General features: G+C 38.2%; 1 protein-coding gene across 8 annotated transcripts in view; it reads left to right on the top strand.

Moving 5' to 3' along the window:
* PDE5A (phosphodiesterase 5A) overlaps nucleotides 1–20,311 on the top strand; it is a 105,551-nt gene extending 85,240 nt beyond the window's left edge. For 6 of the 8 annotated variants that reach the window (XM_082281823.1, XM_082281820.1, XM_082281825.1 and 3 more), the window contains 12 exons: nucleotides 383–558; nucleotides 1,951–2,010; nucleotides 5,139–5,285; nucleotides 6,751–6,876; nucleotides 8,128–8,222; nucleotides 10,812–10,899; nucleotides 12,033–12,133; nucleotides 12,228–12,305; nucleotides 12,648–12,711; nucleotides 12,930–13,004; nucleotides 13,484–13,567; nucleotides 14,925–20,311. In XM_082281823.1, the coding sequence (XP_082137949.1) occupies nucleotides 383–558; nucleotides 1,951–2,010; nucleotides 5,139–5,285; nucleotides 6,751–6,876; nucleotides 8,128–8,222; nucleotides 10,812–10,899; nucleotides 12,033–12,133; nucleotides 12,228–12,305; nucleotides 12,648–12,711; nucleotides 12,930–13,004; nucleotides 13,484–13,567; nucleotides 14,925–15,062 (1,232 nt within the window). In that variant the 3' untranslated portion in view covers nucleotides 15,063–20,311. The remainder of the gene's footprint in view (nucleotides 1–382; nucleotides 559–1,950; nucleotides 2,011–5,138; nucleotides 5,286–6,750; nucleotides 6,877–8,127; nucleotides 8,223–10,811; nucleotides 10,900–12,032; nucleotides 12,134–12,227; nucleotides 12,306–12,647; nucleotides 12,712–12,929; nucleotides 13,005–13,483; nucleotides 13,568–14,924) is intronic. The other 2 variants (XM_082281822.1, XM_082281821.1) reach the window with 2 other exon arrangements.
* Nucleotides 20,312–20,796: the final 485 nt, after the last annotated feature.

Raw genomic sequence — 20,796 nt, 5'->3', positions numbered from 1 at the left:
GTTGCAAAAATTTAATTAGCCTCCAAAGGACAAATTGTCTTTAGGGATTAAATCAATCTAGAATACTATTAATAATGAAAGTTAGGATGAAAACGACCCTAGAATTTCACAGGATAATCAAGTCTCTAAAGCCCTAAATTTTTGGTTTATAAATCCTAATAACTACTTTTGAATTTACTACCTATATATAATATTTTAACTTTTTTTATAATACATTGAAATTACACTGGGGGGGGGGAAGAAAATCCTACAGCATTCCTATGTGTCACTTATGTATGTTGGTGGTTTATACCGTAGGCTAATCTGTCCTAAACTTAATTCCTGATGATACAATAGGTGATATGTTGGCAGTATTACTTTTCATTTCTGTGTCCTGACATAGGGGTTTGCCAGCTTGTGAATAAGATGGAAGAAAACTCAGGAAAAATCAAGGCTTTCAACAGAAATGATGAGGAGTTCCTGGAAGCATTCGTCATCTTTTGTGGCCTGGGGATCCAGAACACACAGATGTACGAAGCTGTAGAAAGAGCCATGGCCAAACAGATGGTGACATTAGAGGTGAGCCCAAAATCTTGGTGGTCCTTAATTAGCCCCAAACAGACCCTAATATGCCCCAGACCCTGTCTGTTCTGCACATCAATGCAGCTACTCACAGGGACACTGAACAAAGACTGTTGTCCCTCAGGAGAGCAGCATTTGGGCTGTTGAGTTGCTCAGGAATGTTCTGCTTGTTTCTGACTCTGCCAGCAGGCTCGTTAATTTGGTATTGTGTCTTAACTTCACTCCTGAGATTTAGTGGGGAGCTGGAGGCATCCTCTCCTCTCCATGAGGCTGCACACTGGCAGCACAGTGGGTGCGTTCTGTCGCGTAGGAAGAGGAAACAGTTTGGCAGATTAAGGGACTTCCTTTTCTCGATTGAGGGTTTTTGTGATATTTTGGCTTAGTCCTTTAGACAAACCAGTGTGAGGAGTAACAGCAGCATTATTGTAGGTTTTCAGCAATTTCCTCAGACTCCATCAAACCATATCAAGATGAACATCATCTGGTCCCAGCCTTTGAATTGGTTACTGTTAAGCTTCACAGCTTTAGAGAGCTTTAGTTTGAGAAGCTGAATTACTCAGAGGTGATAACTTGAAGCTGAAAGTGAAAAATGTGTAGCTGTTGGATCTCCTAACATTCATTATGTAAACAGAGTGTTTGCAGAGCTCCTAAAATGGGATTATGTGCCCTGTAGCTTCTAAAAGAAACATTACAGTTCTCAAATAAACCTGTATTAGGTCATGTTAAATAAAAGCTGGTAAAACTATTGTCAAAATCATTTGCTTATATGGCAAATTACCAATTCTCTCTCCTACCATAAAACTTTTATAGATAATATAAGCAGTTCCAGCCAGATTATAGGTTAGCATGTAAGATGAGTTCTTTACAAAAAAAAAACCAACTCCATAACATTTTCATGTCATACGTTCTCAATAGCTAAAAAATATGAGCTTGGTTTTTTAAAGTGAATATACTGTCTTTCAGACTCTTGTGCCAAGTTTCAGTTAGGGCAATACTTTCTTTTATGACTGAATAAAGTCCTGAAAGAATTACAATGGCAATGACGTTAGGCTTGTAATAAGCGATGTTTCGTGTATTATTGGTCTTTGAAAGTGGGCCATGAAAACTTTCCAAAGAGAAAATCAGAGTTCATTGCTCTTGTATAGAAACTATTTATGTTTTCTCGGCCTAATTATCTCTAGAAGATTCTGTGCTGTGGGAGATTTGTAAAAGATGCAGGTATCTCCCCATGTGCATTCAGAGAGCCCCCCTAAAACTGGCTCAGGTCCTGTATGGACAGAAGATTTCATCAACAAATGCAGAAATGTTGAAAAGTCTGCTCTAGGAAAAGTACCTTGTTACCATATCACTCTCTTGTTTGTACTAAGGGCTGCTTTTTTCTTCCCATAGGTTCTCTCATACCACGCTTCTGCTGCTGAGGAGGAAACGAGGGAGCTGCAGGTAACAGTGGTAATTGAATTTTTTACTATTACTTTAGAAATAATGCTTTAATAGAACAGCCAAGAGCAGTCCTGTACACAGATGTGATCCCTAAAGGGGCAGAAGCACACATTCCAGAAATAGAAATGACAGTGAAGCTTATACTGATGGACTCCTGCGCTGAATCACATTAAAGGGAAATATTACAATGCCTACAGTAAGAGATACAAGCTGGCCAGAGCACTGTGAGAAACAGACCTGTGCTGACTAATTTTTCTCAGGAGTCTGAGACAGTCACAGCTGGTGCAATGTCAGTATCAAACTCATAATGATAAGTATTCCAGAAGCAAAATGTTGAGAACTCTCCATTCTGCAGCTAAGTGTGAATGCTGTTATCTTACAGCTGTGGTACCTTTCAAACATCCCATGTATGGGTGCAGCTTTGTGACCTTACATAAAAATTCTGTATTGAATTTTTTAATGCAATGATTGTTACAATTTTTTTATCATTGCTTTTCTGTTAGGTGTCCTGTTCTGCTCATGTTTAATTCTGTGTTTAGAAGCCACTGCCTAAGGAATAACTACAGCTAGGATTTCAAGTGCATTTCAAAGCACAGCATGTGCTTAGTTTCTCCAGGTCGTCAGCAGGTATTCCAGAGAAATAGCATCACCTCTGCTGCACGAAAACAAGTGGAAGGAGGGAGAGGAAGGAAGGCATAGGGGAACATGAGCTGGGTAGCATGGGACTGGTCTGGCCAAGCAACATAAGACTAAGGGTGTTTCTGGAGCAGTGCCCCACAGATTTTTGAACTTCAGTCTTACCACACTGCTGCTCATCAATAAAGAGCCAGTGACAAGACCAGAGTGCAACACCTCTCCTAAGGTTTCTCTTCAGTGCTTGTGATGAAATCTTTGTGGTTGCACTGTTGCTGCTCAGTGAAACAGAACCACGGCAAACGCAGAAGTGGACCAGTGTCCACCTGCACAGCTTAACTGTTCACAGCTTCCTAGCACAGTCCTGGCCTGTGTCAACCACCGCTCTCTAAGGTGATACCAGAGCACAAGCACAGGCCTTTTTATTTGCACTCACAACATTTTTATTTTAGTTTTTATTTTTTGCACTCATGTTGTTGTATAAAGATGGCCAAAATAGTTTAAAATTTTTTCTGGATACACCATTTTGCTGTTTTGCTTCTAAATAATCTGAAAATAGATACTTAACAGGCAGTTGGACTAGAAGATGGTAGCAGGGTTCTCCAAACTGGCACTATTCTATTCTACTCATTATCTGCCTTATGGAATAGCCTGCAGTCGAATTTTTTACTTTAATCATCATTTCCAAATACTAAAGAAATGTCCTATTGCATGTCACCTTCTTTGAGCCTGGATGCTGTCGGCAACCTGTGTTTTATCATCCAAAGCAGATGAAACAAAGCAAAACTCTTTGTAGTTGTCACACAGTGGTCCCACATTTTTCCATAGCCTTATTTTTGCTGCCAATGTATTTACAGAAACCATAGCTCAATAACTTGAAATTAAAATAGCTGATGAACTTTCATACTGTAAAACAGGAGGCAGAAGGCTCTAGTGGCTTCAGTAAGTGAAAAAGGAAATATCTAATCTGGCTAAACAATGCTACAAACTGCTATAGAGTGCAGGTTTTTCACGTCTCAGCTGAAATTAAACTTACTGTTGTGGCTGTATAAGGCAGGAAATCAAGGAAAGATAAATTATGAATGAAGTGAAGCATGAGGTGTTCTTTTGAGCTCCTTCTGTGCCCTTCCAGCCCCTTTACTTGTGAAAAATCAGTCTGCAGTTGCAGTTTTTCAAAATTTTCAGTAACTTTGCTGAACAGTTGCATTACTTACCACTGAACACGCAGGCCTTTCGTGTGTTTACATCTGAAATACCACATGAATCCAAACCGAGGGACACAAAATTACTGGCACAAGAAATATGTAAGAATGGTGCATTTTTTTCCTGTGTAAATACTCTTTTTCATAATCTTCTGTGACTTCCTGATTCTGACACGCAAGACAGAGGACAGCACACTTAGATGGAACAGAGGCTGGCAGTCATAGTTCAGTGGATTTGCATGTTACATGTACTAATATTGTAGATTAGGACAAATGCTTTCTTCTCAGTTCCTCAGCCTCCTGGGACACAGCTGCCCACACTAGAGAAATGTTTTCCTCTAGAATTACAAAGAGGAAGATGAATACATAGGTTTTATTTCCTTCACCATTTCAGATTTACCTGATTCTCTTCGGATCACAATCATATTGAGGTGTAACAGCTCTAAAGTAGTAGCATTGAGAACCCCACCTTTTATTCTACTGCAGAAAATTGCACTAAATTTTGTTCTATAGTATAAGATTTGGCACTTATTTTTAGTATAAGAGTTAATTTAAGACTTAGCATAACCTCAACACTGCAATTTTGAAGGGCAACCAATATAAATACCCTGTATTTTATAACTAGAAAAGGGATGCAATACATGTAAATATTACTGACAATTAAAAAATCAGATTTAAAAATGGGGGGAGGGGGGTGGTATTGTGTACCTTATAATTTCAAATTTCACATTGAAGGCTTATGGTTGTACACAAACTGCACCAAAACCACTGGCCATGCGTTTTAAAGATTACTGATCACAGATGAACTCTAATTTTTCAGGTTTCTAGCCCTGAGAAAGCTCTGCCTGTGGACATGTTGACTCCCATCGTGCTGAATGTGGATTTGGTTATCAAATCTGTTTTACTGACATCTCTTTCCTCACCATTTTTAGAAAAATGTCAACAGTTACAGATTTCGCTGTCTGCACATCCATAAAAACAAGCATATAACTCCACTGCCTTGTTTTCTCATTCTCCCAATATCATCAATACTTTTGGTTACAATTGCCTCAGGTGGTTTAGATAACCAGACTGACCAGGTAATTCTATCCTTATTCTCTTATCTATGGAAAAGTGCTTGTTAAATCCAAGGTAATAAGGTAAACAAGAGTGGCTAGGGGAAGTAAGTGAGAAGCAATCATGAGTTTCCAGTATCATGTGAAGGTAAAATTTAGTGTCTCCTTTTCAAATTCTCTTTTGAAAAAGCAGGTATTCTGCTTTCTCTGCCCTAGTGCTAAGTTGTGTCCTCTCATTCTTCTCCAGGCTGCTGTAGTGCCATCTGCACAAACTCTCAACCTGACTGACTTCTACTTCAGCGATTTTGAGCTGTCAGACTTTGAAACAACGCTGTGCACAATTCGAATGTTCACAGACCTCAACCTGGTGCAAAATTTCCAAATGAAACATGAGGTATGGTTGCTGCCAAATGCTGCTCCCCAGAAAGAGACAGCTTAATTATTAGGAATTCAGAGTAGTGAAATGATCCCACAGTAAATACAACTGGACATCTGTATTAAAGAGTAATTAGCAAACTAGGAAGGTATATGAAGTATTGGGGTCTGTCCTCAGTTTGGAAGGATTAATAATTTTACAGTCTATGATTAATGGACGGGAAAACAGAATACTGAGGGGGGAGAGGACAGCAACTTCTCAGGAAGTGAAAAACTCTTACAAAGAGGACAGCAACATTGTTCACTATGTCCTTAAGAGGTAGTTACTATCTTAGTCTTTCCCTACAAAAGAATAGATTAGAGATTAGGGGGAACTTTATAGTTACAGAGATAGGAAAGACTGAAACAGATAACTTAGGTGGGCTGTGGGAATTTCCCTGAAGGTTTCTAGCAATACATCTGTCAGAGGTGATCAAGACAGGTAAAACAGAAAATCTCTTCAGCCTCTTCCACTCAGTGCACACAACATGTATTTGTAGAAACCTTCATTTTTAAATACTTTAATTTTGCCTTATAACCTTTTCAACAAAACCATCAAAACTCATATCAAAATGCAAGATTAATTTGTAGAGCTTCATAGGCAAACCCATTAGTTAAAGAAAACGTGTTTATTTTGTAGATCAGCAGTTTATAGACCAATTTAGATTAGCAGTGTTCAAGGGCCAAAAGGAGTACAGTAATACCTAGTCTGATCTCTTGAATATTCCAGTATTTAGCTTCACCTCTGTAGTAAGGTCAACAACCTTAAGGAATATGTCCCCACATCAAATTACTACCTGACCTTCATACCTGTCACTTCTGTACAACAAAAAAGGTAGGAAAAAAGTGTCTATGTATGTGTGTGTATATATATATATATATATATAATTATAACCCACAATTTCTAATACTGTTGAGTAAAGCATCCAGGAATCCAGGACATGCTTTCCTCCTGGACAAAAAAGAAACTACCTAGCAATATAATAATCTTTCTATCATACTTACTTGCTTTCCAAAGTCCAATTCCACTTGGGTTTTGACAAGCTGATAGGAGGGAAAAGCTGCCTGTTAATTTTCAAAACAGCTCTTAAGAGGATTCAATAACTAACCAAATAAATTTTCTCTATCAAATATGTCATTATAAACAAGGATTTTTCTCTCCCAGTTAGCTCAACATACCTCAGTTTCTGAATTAACAGCACTGCTTCTGACATTGACATGTAGCTATTAGCAATAAAACCCAAACCCACAAGTATTAAATACTCAATGAGAAGCTGCACTAGTGGTTGGAAGCCTGTTCTTATCTACGTTCACAGTTACAAGTTGAGTTAAATGGATTTTTTTTTTTCAGTAAAAGAGTTTCCAAGTGGGATTAAGAAAGTTTGAATGTATTAGAAGTCTGTTCTTCTTGTGAAGACACATCTATGTGATGCTGTTTCTTAAAGGTTCTCTGCAGATGGATTTTAAGTGTGAAGAAAAACTATCGGAAGAATGTTGCTTATCACAATTGGAGACACGCCTTTAACACAGCACAGTGTATGTTTGCTGCTCTGAAATCTGGGAAAATTCAGGTACATTTTCAGTTCCTCTATTAAGACAAATTCGCTAATGATGCACAGCTCTGATTGTCACATTAGTAAGATGTTCATGATTCTGTGGTATTGCCAGTGGAATCTTCTGCTGAAGAGTTCTGGCTATGAGGGCTTGGTTTGTGAGACTGCTGCCATGTTGTTTTGTACCCACTTTCAGTTAAATCCTCTGGAAATGATTATCTGGATGTTCCCGATTAGGAATATCTCAAATAAGGCACGTACGTTGTTATGACCTTTTGCAAAGTTAATTCTTATGCTACAAGCAAGTCTAAAAGGTGGAGAAGAAAAGCCTGGCCCATTATCAGGATGTTTCCTTAAAATATTCAACAGGAATTTTTTAAAGATGAAATGCAGAGATGAGTACTGCTTTAGATAAACAACAGAACATAAAAATGTAGAAATGAATATTTAAATGTTTATTGCAATGCTTTTGAACAAATTTTTAACCTTCCACTTAAAAAGACACCTATTAATTTAAAAAACAACCTAATCATTCTGATTAGAGCTAGATGATCCTCAAGTAAGATATTGATTCTACATTCTTTCAAAACATGTCTTTAGGTTTTGTTTTTATATTCTTGTAGGAAACAGAATGTTTCTGTTCATTCTGAATAAACGTGCTTGTTCAGTTTGATTACAGACAGTTGTTACTAGTTGGTTTGCACTGCTTTAGAGTAAGCACTTCTGAGAGCATAAATAAATCTCCTTTGTTGGCCAAAACCCAATAGCAATGAGGAAGAGACATTTCTTTCCTCTCAAATCTTTGTCTCACTAATGAAAATGACAAAAGGTGCTGAAAGAGACCAAGGGAAGGACATCCATCTTCCTTCTCTGTTGGAATGGACATGGTAGTTTTGCTCAGTGTGCGGTCGAGCAATCTCTGATGATCCTGATAGTTTGCCTGCTATTTTTGGAATCCTGACAGTCTCCACTGCAATTTCCATAAATTGTTTATTCTTAACTACACTGGATTCTCTCCCTGCTAATTCTCATGTCCTAGATTCTGGAGTCTGAACAGCATTGAACATAACTCAATTTTTTTCTAGTTTGAGGGGAAAGGCAAGCATTGGGAGACACATCTTCCTGGGAGAAACATAAAATCAATCATTTCCAAACTGAGTTGTCTTTTGACTGTACTAAGAACAGCTTTCATTATTTAGAAAGCAGATGTAAAACACGTTGTACAAAATAAATCCCCAACTCACTTCTGGCATTACTCTTTGCTTACAGAGCAAACTGACTGACTTAGAAACACTGGCTTTGCTGATAGCAACTCTGAGCCATGATCTGGATCACAGGGGAGTGAACAACTCTTACATACAAAGGTAAGTGGGTTTGAGAGAAGTCAAAAACAAGTGAGTGAACAAAAACAAGCACAGAGCTAAATTAGGTACAACCTGATTGCTTTGATGAGGTGGGGCTGTGCAAAGGAGCTGGTTTTTACCAAGCAGAAAGTGCAAGAACAGGCAGAACCATTCAAAAGTCCCAAGCAAAGATGCTTTGAATCTGCCCAATCCAGTGAATTTGGTATCACTTCAAATAACAAAATACAAGTCTTTGGTTGAGTTAAAGCATGGTTTAATGTGATTCCTGTGATACAGCAGTGTGTCCTGCTCTGACCAGAGATGGGGAAAAGATATCCAGAAATGTGTGCCTGTATCTTTTTCTGGTAGAGCTGGAGAATGGTTTTGAAGTGACCTGTGAAAAAGTGGTCTGCTATTCTCACTATGTGTAAAGTGAGATAGGAGGGAAGGAAAAGCTTGTTTGTGGCACAGAATACTGAAAGGTAGAAGATCAGTAACGTGAAGCAGAAATTTCAGATTTATATGTTTGGCATAACACTGACTGATGGGTAAAGAAAAAGCAAGCTCCACAAAATTGAAAGAGTAACCTTTTTCTAGCTTGGTAATAGAGGATTCCAGCAGTAAGTGTAGCCTTGCAGTGATCTGAACTAGTTAGCTATTTTTTGCTTTATTTATTTAAAAATAAATTTCCTGGAAGACATCTGGAGATGCGTCATCTCCTCTCAAAAATGTCCTGGGAAAGTGTCATAGACAGCAAAATGTAACATTTACACATGCTGTAAAGCTGAGATAGTTACAGTTTAATAATTCCTTTTTCAATAGAAAGTTCCATGATTTTTTTTTTTTTTAATCTAAATACAAAAGTTTTTATTTCTAGGAACAGATCCCTTTTGTTTGTTCCTTTGAAGCAGCGTATGATTCTCTTCTTAAGCAGCAGGGTTTCAAAAATTGAAATGGTCCTGGTAGTAGAAGTTACAGAAAGGAAGTGCTTGAAGGCCTTCCAATAGATATGCAGGGGGGGTTATTTGCTTTTTCTTCCAATCCCACATGTAAAATAGGAAGCACAGAAAGCTGTGTTAACCAAACCCCTGTGCTCAGAAAGCCATGGTGTCCTTCGGCCTGGTGTGGGGGGTTTGACAGAAGTCTCACTACAGAAGTTGGACCTGAATTTATTTTCAGCCCCAGCCAGGGTCTGTGAGTACTGAGCAAGCTCTAGTTTGGAGCAGTACTTGGGAAGATAACCTATGAGATTTCTCACATATTTTTCTCTCCAGCCAGGATAAACTCTAGGAGACACAATATGCAACTCAATTCAATGGGAATTTCACCCAGCATGTGTTGGCACCATCCTACAATTTGTTTCCTTGCAGAAACACACAAGTACATTTTCTCTACACCCCTTTTGTGGTGGTCTCAGAGGAGGTGCTGGGCAGCCAGCCCATATTCCTCAGAGGCTTGCATCCTTTAATATCCCCTTATGTGTTTTTGTTTGTCTTTCCATCTTTCTCTCCACATTTTTGTGCTTAAATCCCCAGAGTCTCCTCTTAGGACTTTTGAGTCGTTGTGCACTCACTCACACAGGGACCCAATCGTGCAACCACTAAGTGAATGGTCCTTAACCATACAGAAAATCTCATGGAATTATATGCTAAAAAAGAACTTCTTACATGATTAAGCGTTTGTGGGTCAGATTATAAATAGAGTAATAGGTCCGGGATCATCAGCAAAACAGACTTCCAAAAGAATCCAGATTTAGTTGAAGAAATGGCATGAGCAATGTGGGACCAGGGGCTGAAAATCAAGACAGAGCAGCAAAAACCAAAAACTGTATTATTTAACGAGGGACAGGGAGAATTTGGAAATCCTCAAGAGAGGAGGAATTTTCTGTACTTTGTCTACAGCTACTCAAACAGCAAATTCTATTTTCTAGAATAAGGTACTTAGTGCTGCGCTAAGGTATTTTTAAGTTCTGCACCTGCACAATTGGTTTCCTGCTTTTTTTCAATGCCTGTAGTACAGCCAACATCTCTATTGGCCTTTAAGCAGTTTCCCTTTTGGATTCTACCCCGGGCAAAGGGCAGGTGACGATGTTGCAGTACATCAGTCATGAAGATAGTGGTGATGAAACACCAGTACTGTTACTAACCCTAGGAAATTACTTGATCAACATTTTGGGCCCAGCACCGTATTGCACTGAGGTCAGCAGGAATTTTTCCATTGGTATCAGTGGGTTTCCTATTAGGCTTGCATTGTTACTTACAAGCTCAGTAGATGAGATGACTAAATATGCCAGGCAGGTGTTTAAGAACATGTTACAGAAACCAAAACTGTCTCCTAAACTCTGCTTGTGAATGAACTCTTCATGTTGCTTTTGCTTTTCATACAAGAATTTTCACTCTTTATAAAACCTTGCATTACATTCTCACTCCTTGCATGCAGCTGGTCTCTACAGGTAACAGAAGGCAGAAAACCAGAGTTGTCAGTGCTCTGATAAAGGAACAGCATTATCTTTTTACCCGTATTCCTACAAAGAGGATGTTAAAAGGGAAGTTATTTCTGCATCACTAATAGGTTTGTCTAATTTGATTTCTCCATCCTTTTCCTCCTCAGAAGCGAACATCCTCTGGCTCAGCTGTATTGCCACTCAATCATGGAGCACCATCATTTTGATCAATGCCTTATGATCCTGAATAGTCCAGTGAGTGCCACATTCCTGTGTATGCTGAAGGAAACTATTTTGCTTTCTATTTTTAGCTTCTGGATAGAATCCCACCCTTATATGTTCTTAAGTGCTCTTTATTCCTTTTTGGGTAAAGAAAGCAAATGCAGCAACATGGAAATTACAGTTCTGTTGCTGAGTGCCACCAAAGCTTTTGAAGTGCTGCCTGATAAGGGAAGCCTTGCTAACATCATTTTTAGTACCTGCTTCCTTGGACCAAAGGAAACAAAAGGCTTTGCTGCCATTTTCATGACCTCTTATGAACCACCTAACAAACCCAAGTCCTTCCTCTCCTTTCAAAAAACATTCCAGTCTACATATACACAAAGCAGCCCTCATGAGACCAAACCAAACACCGCTCATGTTGACATTCCAAAGTGAAGCCAAACCTAAGTTAAGTAAATATGCAAACAAAACTACATTCTTCTTGTTTGATGCTATTATGATTTGATGCTATAATTCTGAAGACTGGTGATTTAGCATGCACAATCCCTTCAAAGGACTGCTCCTTTTGTACGACAGGTTGTGGTACTTCTGGCATCCTTTGTATTGTAATGATCCTTTCCTAGTCAGGTAGGCAAATATGGAAAAACAACAGAGGCAAGTTCCATTTCACCAGCTCTGTAGTACTTTGGCTTAACAGGAGGCTGCTAAGCTTATATTTCTATTTAATAGCTTGTTATTTATGGTGCTTCATAAAAGGAAAATATTTTCATTTACTAGAGGTGCATGGGCAGGTATGGGAATCTGTTAGAATTCCTCTGCTTCAGGGAGGGGAAGGAAGAGGAAAGAGAACCTGTGATGCAGCCAGTGACAAATCTAATTTTAATGAATGAAAGGGACTTGAAGGCTTTGATGTTGCTCTGCTTGCAGTTTCATTTTGTAATAGTCAGTGATGATGTTGCTGCTGTGCGGCTTTCTGCCACTACTCAAGAAGACTGGAATTTTTATTTTTAAACTAGGGAATCTGCAAAAGGAAGCAGGGTAAAAGAATGACCTCAGATATCAGCAAGCAACTCATAATGATTTGGTAACTTAGAGATGCTTTAGCAAACTAGTGTGCTGTTGCCCATTTTACTGATAGCACTGTTTTGGGCTTTTTTTTTGTAAAGGGAAATCAGATTCTCAGCAGTCTTTCCATCGAAGAATACAAGGCCACACTGAAAATGATAAAACAAGCCATTCTTGCCACAGACCTGGCACTATACATAAAGTAAGTCAGAGGAAAGTTGGGCTGGATAGTCACTGCTGGATATTAGGATTGTGTCAGCACAGTGCAAAATCTTTTATTTTAACTTCTTTTAAAGGAGGAGAGGAGAATTTTTTGAACTTCTAAGGAAGAAGCAGTTTAACTGGGAAGACCCCTCACAAAAGGAGCTATTTTTGTAAGTAAAAACAGAATAATCAAGAAGTCAGTTAATATTATTGGATACCAAATTTCCTGTGCCATGTTGCTGTGAACTTCACTAAACCCAGCAGGTCTGCGTGGTCTGGGCCTGTACAAGCTGTCACTGAATTCCCTGGGTCAGAATTACCAAGGTGCAACCTGTATAATAACCTTTGTTAAATAGCATGTGGAGTTACATTTATAACTTAACTTTAATTTCACTTGTTTTTCTGACTTGGATGTTCCTTGAAATTCGATGTTCTATTTTACCAATCACTTGACTTGGTGGCTACATACATTTCACCATACAGTAGTTTATCCCTCTCTGTTTGTTCTACAGAGCAATGCTGATGACTGCTTGTGACTTATCAGCTATAACCAAACCATGGCCAGTTCAGCAACGGGTATGTGCTTAATTTTTAAGATTTCCTAAATGCCAACTCCATAAAAGTTTATTTCCTCCACCCAGTCGTTATTGCAAAGGCAGTGGTGGAATGCAGAGCTGGAGTCTCACAATGTGTGGGGGGGGCTAATATGATATATCCTAAGGGGAGATAGGAACCAGTCTTGTTTGTAGGTAGCAAGCAAACTTTGAGTTCTCAATGAGTGAAATATCTTACAGATTGCTGAGCTTGTGGCTACTGAGTTCTTTGATCAAGGAGATAAAGAGCGGAAGGAACTCAACATAGAGCCCACGGTAAGTGGCAGAATCACCTCTTGCAAAATGACTTTCATAAACAGCACTTAAACTTCCTCCCACTGACCACAATACAGGACCAGCTCCTTCCCTGTCTTCCTAGTAGTCAGTTTCTGTGGTTCCAAAACACCAATAGTGTCATTATCTCTGAACCAGAAGAACAGACAGTATTATCTTCTTTAAGCCAGTATTATTAAATTCGCTAGGAAATACATTCCTAAATTGGTACCTATTTGCAGCGATCCAAACCCTTTGTTTGCCTGTTTGTCTGGTTATTTGGGCTCTGTCAATCCAAACCTTTCTCCTGCGGGAAGTTATGCAGTCCAATTCCCTTCATTGTAAAACCTGCAGGGATACCCTGCTGAGCTTGCTGTGCTGTTTAAGGTGCTACTTTTTAATTCCAGACTCTCTCTTTGGTTCTGGTTGGGTTTTTTATTTAATGCATTTAAACACCGAACTTGTTTACTTCTTATCTGCAGGATCTAATGAACAGAGAGAAGAAAAACAAAATTCCCAGCATGCAGGTTGGATTTATAGATGCAGTTTGTTTGCAGCTGTATGAGGTATGGTGCCTAAGGAAGAACAGCAAATCTCTAAAACCAGAGCTGCTCGCTGGTAGACACAGATTTAAAATCAGAATGCAAATCAACCAGCCCCTTTGTTTAAAAAATATTTTTTATCTTATATTACATATGGTTCATTATTATGTTGAAGAAATTATTATTTTAGTATTTCTAATTGGTTGTATATTTGTCTGATTAATATATTTTGTTACAATTTTTTTAAACCTAGTAGTAATTGCTGTGCTCTGTGCAATTGGTGTTACATCCCAGGGTTATATTCTGGATTATCAGGGAAAGTCACAAAACTAAGGCTTTGACCTCTGGGAAAAGAATGGTATCCAGGTAGTGCATTGACAAAAAAAGTGTTGTTTAAAACTTTTAAAGAATTCAGAATTCTTCATACAAAAATTGATACGGTATTTATAGGAAATTTACCCAAGTTTAACACTTCCCATCCCATTTTTTTCCTTATGTTTTATCACACACCAAAGCACTGCATGACACAATTCACTGAAATGCTTTTTTGTCCTGGTCACAAACTGTATGAGAAGCTGCTTGGTCAAATATAGTGTGAAACACAACATGATTTCTGATTTTTTTTTTTTTTTTTAAACCAGTACAACATTAGAGTGAAAGTCTGTTTATTTGAACTGTAGCAAGTATTTTACAGGTACTGAGGTGAGAAAAAGAAAGGAGATGAACAGATAACCAAACTCCTAAGAATCCTCCAGTAGGAGGAACCAGATGATTACTTGAATTTTTCCCTCTTACCCAATAAACTTTTCTAAAAAGACTGTACATTCACCAGTTGAAAGGAAACAGGGATAGAGAAAAGGAGTGGGAGTTATTAGCTGCTGTCCCTGAAAATCAAGTGTTTCTGTGCTGTAGAACCTGTCAGGAAAACAAGGCAGCCTTTGCTTTGAAGCCTCAGAAAACTGTCTCCAGCAAGAGGTAAGCCACTGAAAGAAGGCTGAGTGTCACTGCAAAGGTACAGACAGGATGAACAGAAAACTCTGTAACAGAGCACCTGAGCAGGCTTGAATGCCCACAGTTCTAGAGCCTGAATATCTATACTTCTTCCAGTTAGGGGAGAGCTTTACCTTTCCATTTAAGAAAAGACCAGAAAAACTGGAATTATTTACTCTGAAATATGCACTGCTGCTTAGATTTACAGTTACCAAGTGATCCTAGTCCAAACTGCACCCAGCTCTTGTGTTAGGTAACCAGTGCAGTTAATGATCTACAGGTCTTTCCCCTAAATTCAGAAATCTGAAAAAATACAAAAGATGTGTTTCATTCTCCATTTTTAATTAAAAACTGAATGCAATCTGTTTTCCACGTTCTCAATTTATTTCAGGCCCTAACACACGTGTCGGAGGCCTGCTCCCCTTTGCTGGATGGCTGCAGAAAAAACAGGCAGAAATGGCAAGCCTTAGCTGAGCAGCAAGAGAAGAACCTGATTAACGGAGAAAGCAATCAAGGCAAACGGAACTGAGCCGCTGCTTTAACCGCCACAGCTAAAGTTCCCGTAGGAGACACAGTAATAGGGGAGTGCTGCGTTTTGCTGAACACTGTATGGATTTGGCTTACGTTTTGCCACTGCTGTATTATTTTTCCACATTTCAAGATATAGCATGACCATGTAGATGCCGAGATTATCTGAAGACAGTATGTTTCTTTTACTACATCTGACTGAGATGGAAAAAGACCTGCAAGGGTAGTTTTTGCTACCCTACCCCAAAAGAAGGTACTGGTGCAGGCACTGACTGTGCCTGAGAGCCTGTTGCTTTACAGATGTACATAATTGTTTAGTGATCATGTTGTGGCCAGTATCTGAAAGACTACTGCATTTTGCACCTTTTCTCTCTCTCTCTCTCCCCATCTTGCTATGTTATGTTATAAACTTATTGAGCAGTCTTGCCTGTTCTCTTTCCAGAGGTTCAGAGGAAAGATTGGGACTCACTCAGGGGAGCCTACTCCAACATAAACTATCGCTAACCTCTTTCAGAAAGCAGAACTGGGCTCTGAGGTAAAAAGCCCCAAAATCTGTGCACTCAGTAGGGTTTGGGTTTTTTCCATATTAGATGGATGTCTTAGCAAATGTGTTATTCCAACTGAAGAAATTCTAAGACCCCTGTGAATTACTAGGCAATGGGGGTCTTAGGAGTTTTGTGGAAGAAGTGTCATAGTTATCCGTGACCAATGGAAACTGCTTGAAGACTGATGAAATGTCCCAACGTAACTGACAGGCTGCCATGGAAGAACAGCTCCCATAGCTGCAAAAAGCATCCAGAGAAAAGGAAACAAAACAGGATTGATTCTGTATGCTGTTTTTAACATTATTTGGAAGTTGATTTTAACATCATCTAACCAAGAGACTGAATCACAGGCAGAAGAGAATGACTGCAAGAGCAAGAGGTGAAAAGCTGAATCAGAATGATGCAGGAATGGCACATTCCTGGTGACCATCAATGACTGATCCTTCAGGCCAGTGTTACTATGGCTATGACCACTTAGAAAAAAGTTTTATGATAACATCTCTTAAAAGTAATTTTTAACATTAGTTAAAAATGACTAATCATAGTGTCTTAAAGAAATAGGAAAAGAATAATACCAAAAGCAAAAATAGCCAAGAGTGCTACAGGGATTTGCCATTTGTATGTGAGGCATTAACATTCTGAAAAGTAATAAATCAATGAACTTGCACTAGTAAAAAAAAAATTGGTGTATTATTTAAATGAAGATGATTAATAAAAATAGTTTTGAATTGGGAACCAATTAAAGAAAAAATACACACTGGACAAATCCCAAAAGAGGAATACAAGGAGAGTACTCTTCTTTAGGTAGACAGGACAAGGAGATGAATGTCAGCAGTCTAAAATGCATTAGCAGTACATGTAACTTTGGCTGCACAGAAGCACACAAAATGTTCCAGTTTTCTTAATCTGTAATAATCTTTTTTTTTTAGTTAAAATCAGCAATTGTATTTGGCAAAAGTAGCACATTTGGCATTGCACTTTAAAGTGTGGGAACTTAGTTCTATCACAATAATGCAGGAAATTCTAGTTGGAAATTGCAATAAATTCTTCCCAGGAGATTGTCAACCCCAACTTGTAAGAGCTGGTCAGAAAGACAGGGAAAATTCCCCCTTTTTATCAATGTTGTCATTTAGATAAACTATACCAGAAGCTAAGAAAAGATGAAGCAAAGGTTTCAAAATATTTGATGATACTGAGTTACAGAGTTGATATTTTTTTATATGTAGAATAAGGTATTCTGACAGTCAGCAGCATTTCTGCCAACCTAAATTATTTGTCAGTGATTAAGTCCTGTCTCAAACTTCTCTAGTGAGCACCAATAATAAATTATTGCAGCTGTGAATTTGAAAACATTTTTCTGCAGAAGAATGTCTCCTTATTCTGTCCCCCAAAATTAAAAAAAAAAAAAAAAAAGATTTCAACACTCATTAAGAATTCCAGGACTACTGTTTTGCAGTGATCCACATGTGTATTTCTATGCATACACAGTATGCAGATGACAGCAGCCTGCCCACCCCAACACAAGCCCCCAAAAAAAGGTTTTTAGGTACTTTTTCATAAATAGAAAACTTTGCTTCAGGATTTGCATAGTCCTTGTATAGTCTTTTCCTTGAGTGCTTGAGATACTGAAATATAATTATTATGCTAACTGATGAGATACATATTTAATATAAATAGGAATAAAATATATGTATATAAAGGTGTATTCTTGCTTTTATGGTTGAGGTTAGTAATTCATGGTGACAACATAACTATGATGATATCAGTGTAGTGAAGTAACTTTGACATTAATATTCCAGTATTTCTTTGCCATATTGTGTGTTCAGCAAAGCTTTATTACAACTAAATTTATAAATGCTACAAAGGAGTGCTGGATTCATACCTTTGACTTGAAAAAAAGGGCATGATGTTACATTTTTTTAAAGGTTCACTTAAAGAGTTATACAGTATGTGCATATATTTAATTACATATCTGTACACATTTATCCCACACAATCTCTTCCACTATAAATGTTGGAATATACATATAAATACAGTTCCTACTACATAAACATTTAAATATCATAACACACCTGTATCTGTATATATTTCTACAAAACCAAAGCCTTTAAAGTACTGGTTTAAGAACCTTGAAAGCATAGAGTGCTACATTTCATGAAATTCAAAGCCTTTGCATAGTGTTTTACTCTGCCTGAAGGCAAAATCAGAGTGTGCTGGTTCTGTGTCATAGCTTTTTGTGAGTCACTTGCAGAAACTGCTCCTTCCTTTCATAATGTAGATAGGGGACAATATGGAAAAAAACCCCAAACCTAGCCTGGCTACAGGCAGGTTTCTTGCTTTGAAGTTCATTGTCTTCAGAACTCAACCTTTTCAAAGCCAGCTGGTGGATTACAGCCATGCAGCTGTCATTAATTTCATCATGTGCTGTGTATCTCATTATTATCTCAGTCAGCTCTCAAACACATTCTCCCCAATTTATATTGTCTAGCTATAACAATCAGTGTGGCTTACACAAGAAACCAGGTGAAATGGAGTTTATCACTTTGTCAGTTCAGCCTTAAATCCATTGAAACTATTGTCACATTTGGTATTTAAGTCTCTGGGTACAAGAAGTTGTCCCACTAATTCTTAATACTCCTCTCAATGAAGACAACTATTTTAGTATCCTACTTGATGTCAGATATGAACATATTTTCTTTCAAACTCACTCCACAGCACAGTTTAATGCCTAAAGTACACTTTTATTTCTCTGTTCTGAAAACAATTACTTGTATTAACATGCACAAAATTACTGATTAACCCTACCTCTTCTAATTCCAAATAACAGTGAGGCTCTTGAGCTGTAGGTACCATTTCTTTTCCCATAAGTTAGCCACACATGCAATATTAGCTGTAGAAAGCCTAGGTTTTCTAGTATCTCACACAGTTGGGGGGAGGGGGGTGGAAATAATGTAATGCTGATTTTGGAGATGGTGTTAATTTTTAATTAGAAGCAGTTTATACTTAAGAGCAGATTACTCATATCTTCACAGAGCACATGTACAAGTGAGCTACTGATAAAAGGAAACAATTAATTTCACTGATGATCAACTGATTTCTCCTTAGAAGAGAGAACCTAAGCCTGATTAAATGTATCACCTCCTGACAATTGCATGCATGTAAAAATAAACTTTTTAATTCCAATCCAATGCATTTTTCCTGGAAGTGGCATGAACTGAAAAATTCAGCACACTTAGTTAATTCAAACATAAGGTTTGTCAAAATTACCAGGTAACTGATTTTCCAGCCCATTATACAGAAAGATAATGAAGAGTCAGGTCTAGTCCCTTAAAATTTGAGGAGTGATCTGGAAGGTGTCCCTTCCACTTAGGCATAAGAAGATAGCAGAGACATTTTATGGAAAAAAAATCGCCTCACTCATGATAAATTAATATGTTTTTAAAGGTGTTATAAAGACCTCGTATTTCAAGCAAATTTATATAGCAGTATTAGTTCAGAGTCTTAGCGCTGATGCTGCAGTTCCTTCCTTCATGTCAAATCACATGCAGTTTACATTTCAGAAGGTTTCAGCTTTTATTTCCCAGGTACCTGCCATACTTCTTCAGGGGCTTGCACTAATTTGAAACATAATCTTGAACATCGGAGCTCGAATAACAGAATGAGTTTGGCCTGAGTATGGTAAATAACAAGGGCTGGTTTGGATTTGACAGGAAGAAGAAACAGCACAGAATCTGGCCTGGTAATTAGTGATGCTTGCTAAATGCAGCAAATTGTGACAGCAGGATATTTTATCCTGGTCATTGCGGTGGATGGAAATTGCACGGGAAAGTTTCTTTTCCACAGAAGGAAGTTTGTTTCCATAGAGAAACTCCTATCGAAGTAGCGCTGTTTGTAAATGTGTATTTATGTGACAATGCTCTGGGATAGCTGGTTCCCACTAACTTCCACAGCATGAGCTTGGCATGCCAGGGCCTCATGTATGCTCAGCTGCCCACCTGAAGTCAAGTATGTGATTCCCACTTACCTCAGTGGGAACTGAGTTGAGCTGTATAGAAAGAAAAAGAATGGGTCAAATCCACCTTTTTTTACCTGTAAAGAGGGACCGAACCCTTACCCTTGGTGACAGCTGCCTCACCTGCTCTTTGCTGTGTTCAGCTATTCCCACTGATGCCCAAGGTACCTTACAGATGTAGCTGAAGTTAGAATTTGAGTCCTCTTTGTATTCACACGGCAGATACCTGCATGTGTCTCTTAAAGAATGTAGTTTGAAATGCACTGTAAATAGTTTTAACATACATTCCTATTATAGTTTAATAAAAACCTTAATCACAGTCACTAGTCACTGAGTTTGTCCATTTGTATTCTTCTACCTTTTAAAAATAGCTGAACAAATACATAGTTTCTGGGCACAGTATTTTTGTACTAGGTTAAGGGGTTTTTCTGTATATTATGTTTTGCCTTTAAGCAGTATTAAAATCTTCTGAATGTTATGTGTTCTCTCTTGCTACTGTCCTATGACTTCTTAGAATAAAGCTAGTTACATTACTTAAGAGAACCATTAGCCCTACTTATTGTACAGCTGCTAGAGAACGTAAGAGTCAGCTTATTTTCTGTGGTCAGACTGCTGCTTATTACTTATTTCCTCATTCTTCTCTTTGTACTGTTTTCATGCTTTTTAAAATAAAAAGGATGATGTCAAATTTTACTGTTTGTTATAATTAATATTATTGAGGTGGAATTTTCAATGCCTAATTCAAACCATTGCTTCTGTAAATTTATATTTCATAGTAACTTCTGTAGGTCCTAGAAATCCTGAAGAGAAAAACGTCTCTGTTAATATCAAGATACTTCTGAGTACTACTGCGAGGACCCAGCAGTGAAGTAGCTCTTGTTTAAAAACAGCAAAAAATAATTCAGTGCTCCTGACCACTAGAGAGCACTGGAGCTTCACCTCCTGAGAGCTGTCAGAAACCAGTTTATTTCTGACAGAAAGCAGAACCAGCAAATACAAGAGTTGCACAGATGTATCCTCATCCTCTGCCACCATCTATCAGTTCCTGGGGGGTATCAATTGCAAGAGAGAAATAAATAGTCAGCCCAGTGACTTCAACCAAAACTGTGGAAAAAAATTATTTCTGACAACCAAAGCCTCATTATGCATAAATTGCTGATCCTGGAAGTAATTCTGGA

This window comes from Coloeus monedula (assembly GCF_965178545.1).
Source record: "Coloeus monedula genome assembly, chromosome: 5".
In the NCBI taxonomy this organism is placed as follows: Eukaryota; Metazoa; Chordata; class Aves; order Passeriformes; family Corvidae; genus Coloeus; species Coloeus monedula.
The sequence above is the reverse complement of the archived record's forward strand: the minus strand, read 5'-3'. Positions and strand labels throughout refer to the sequence as shown.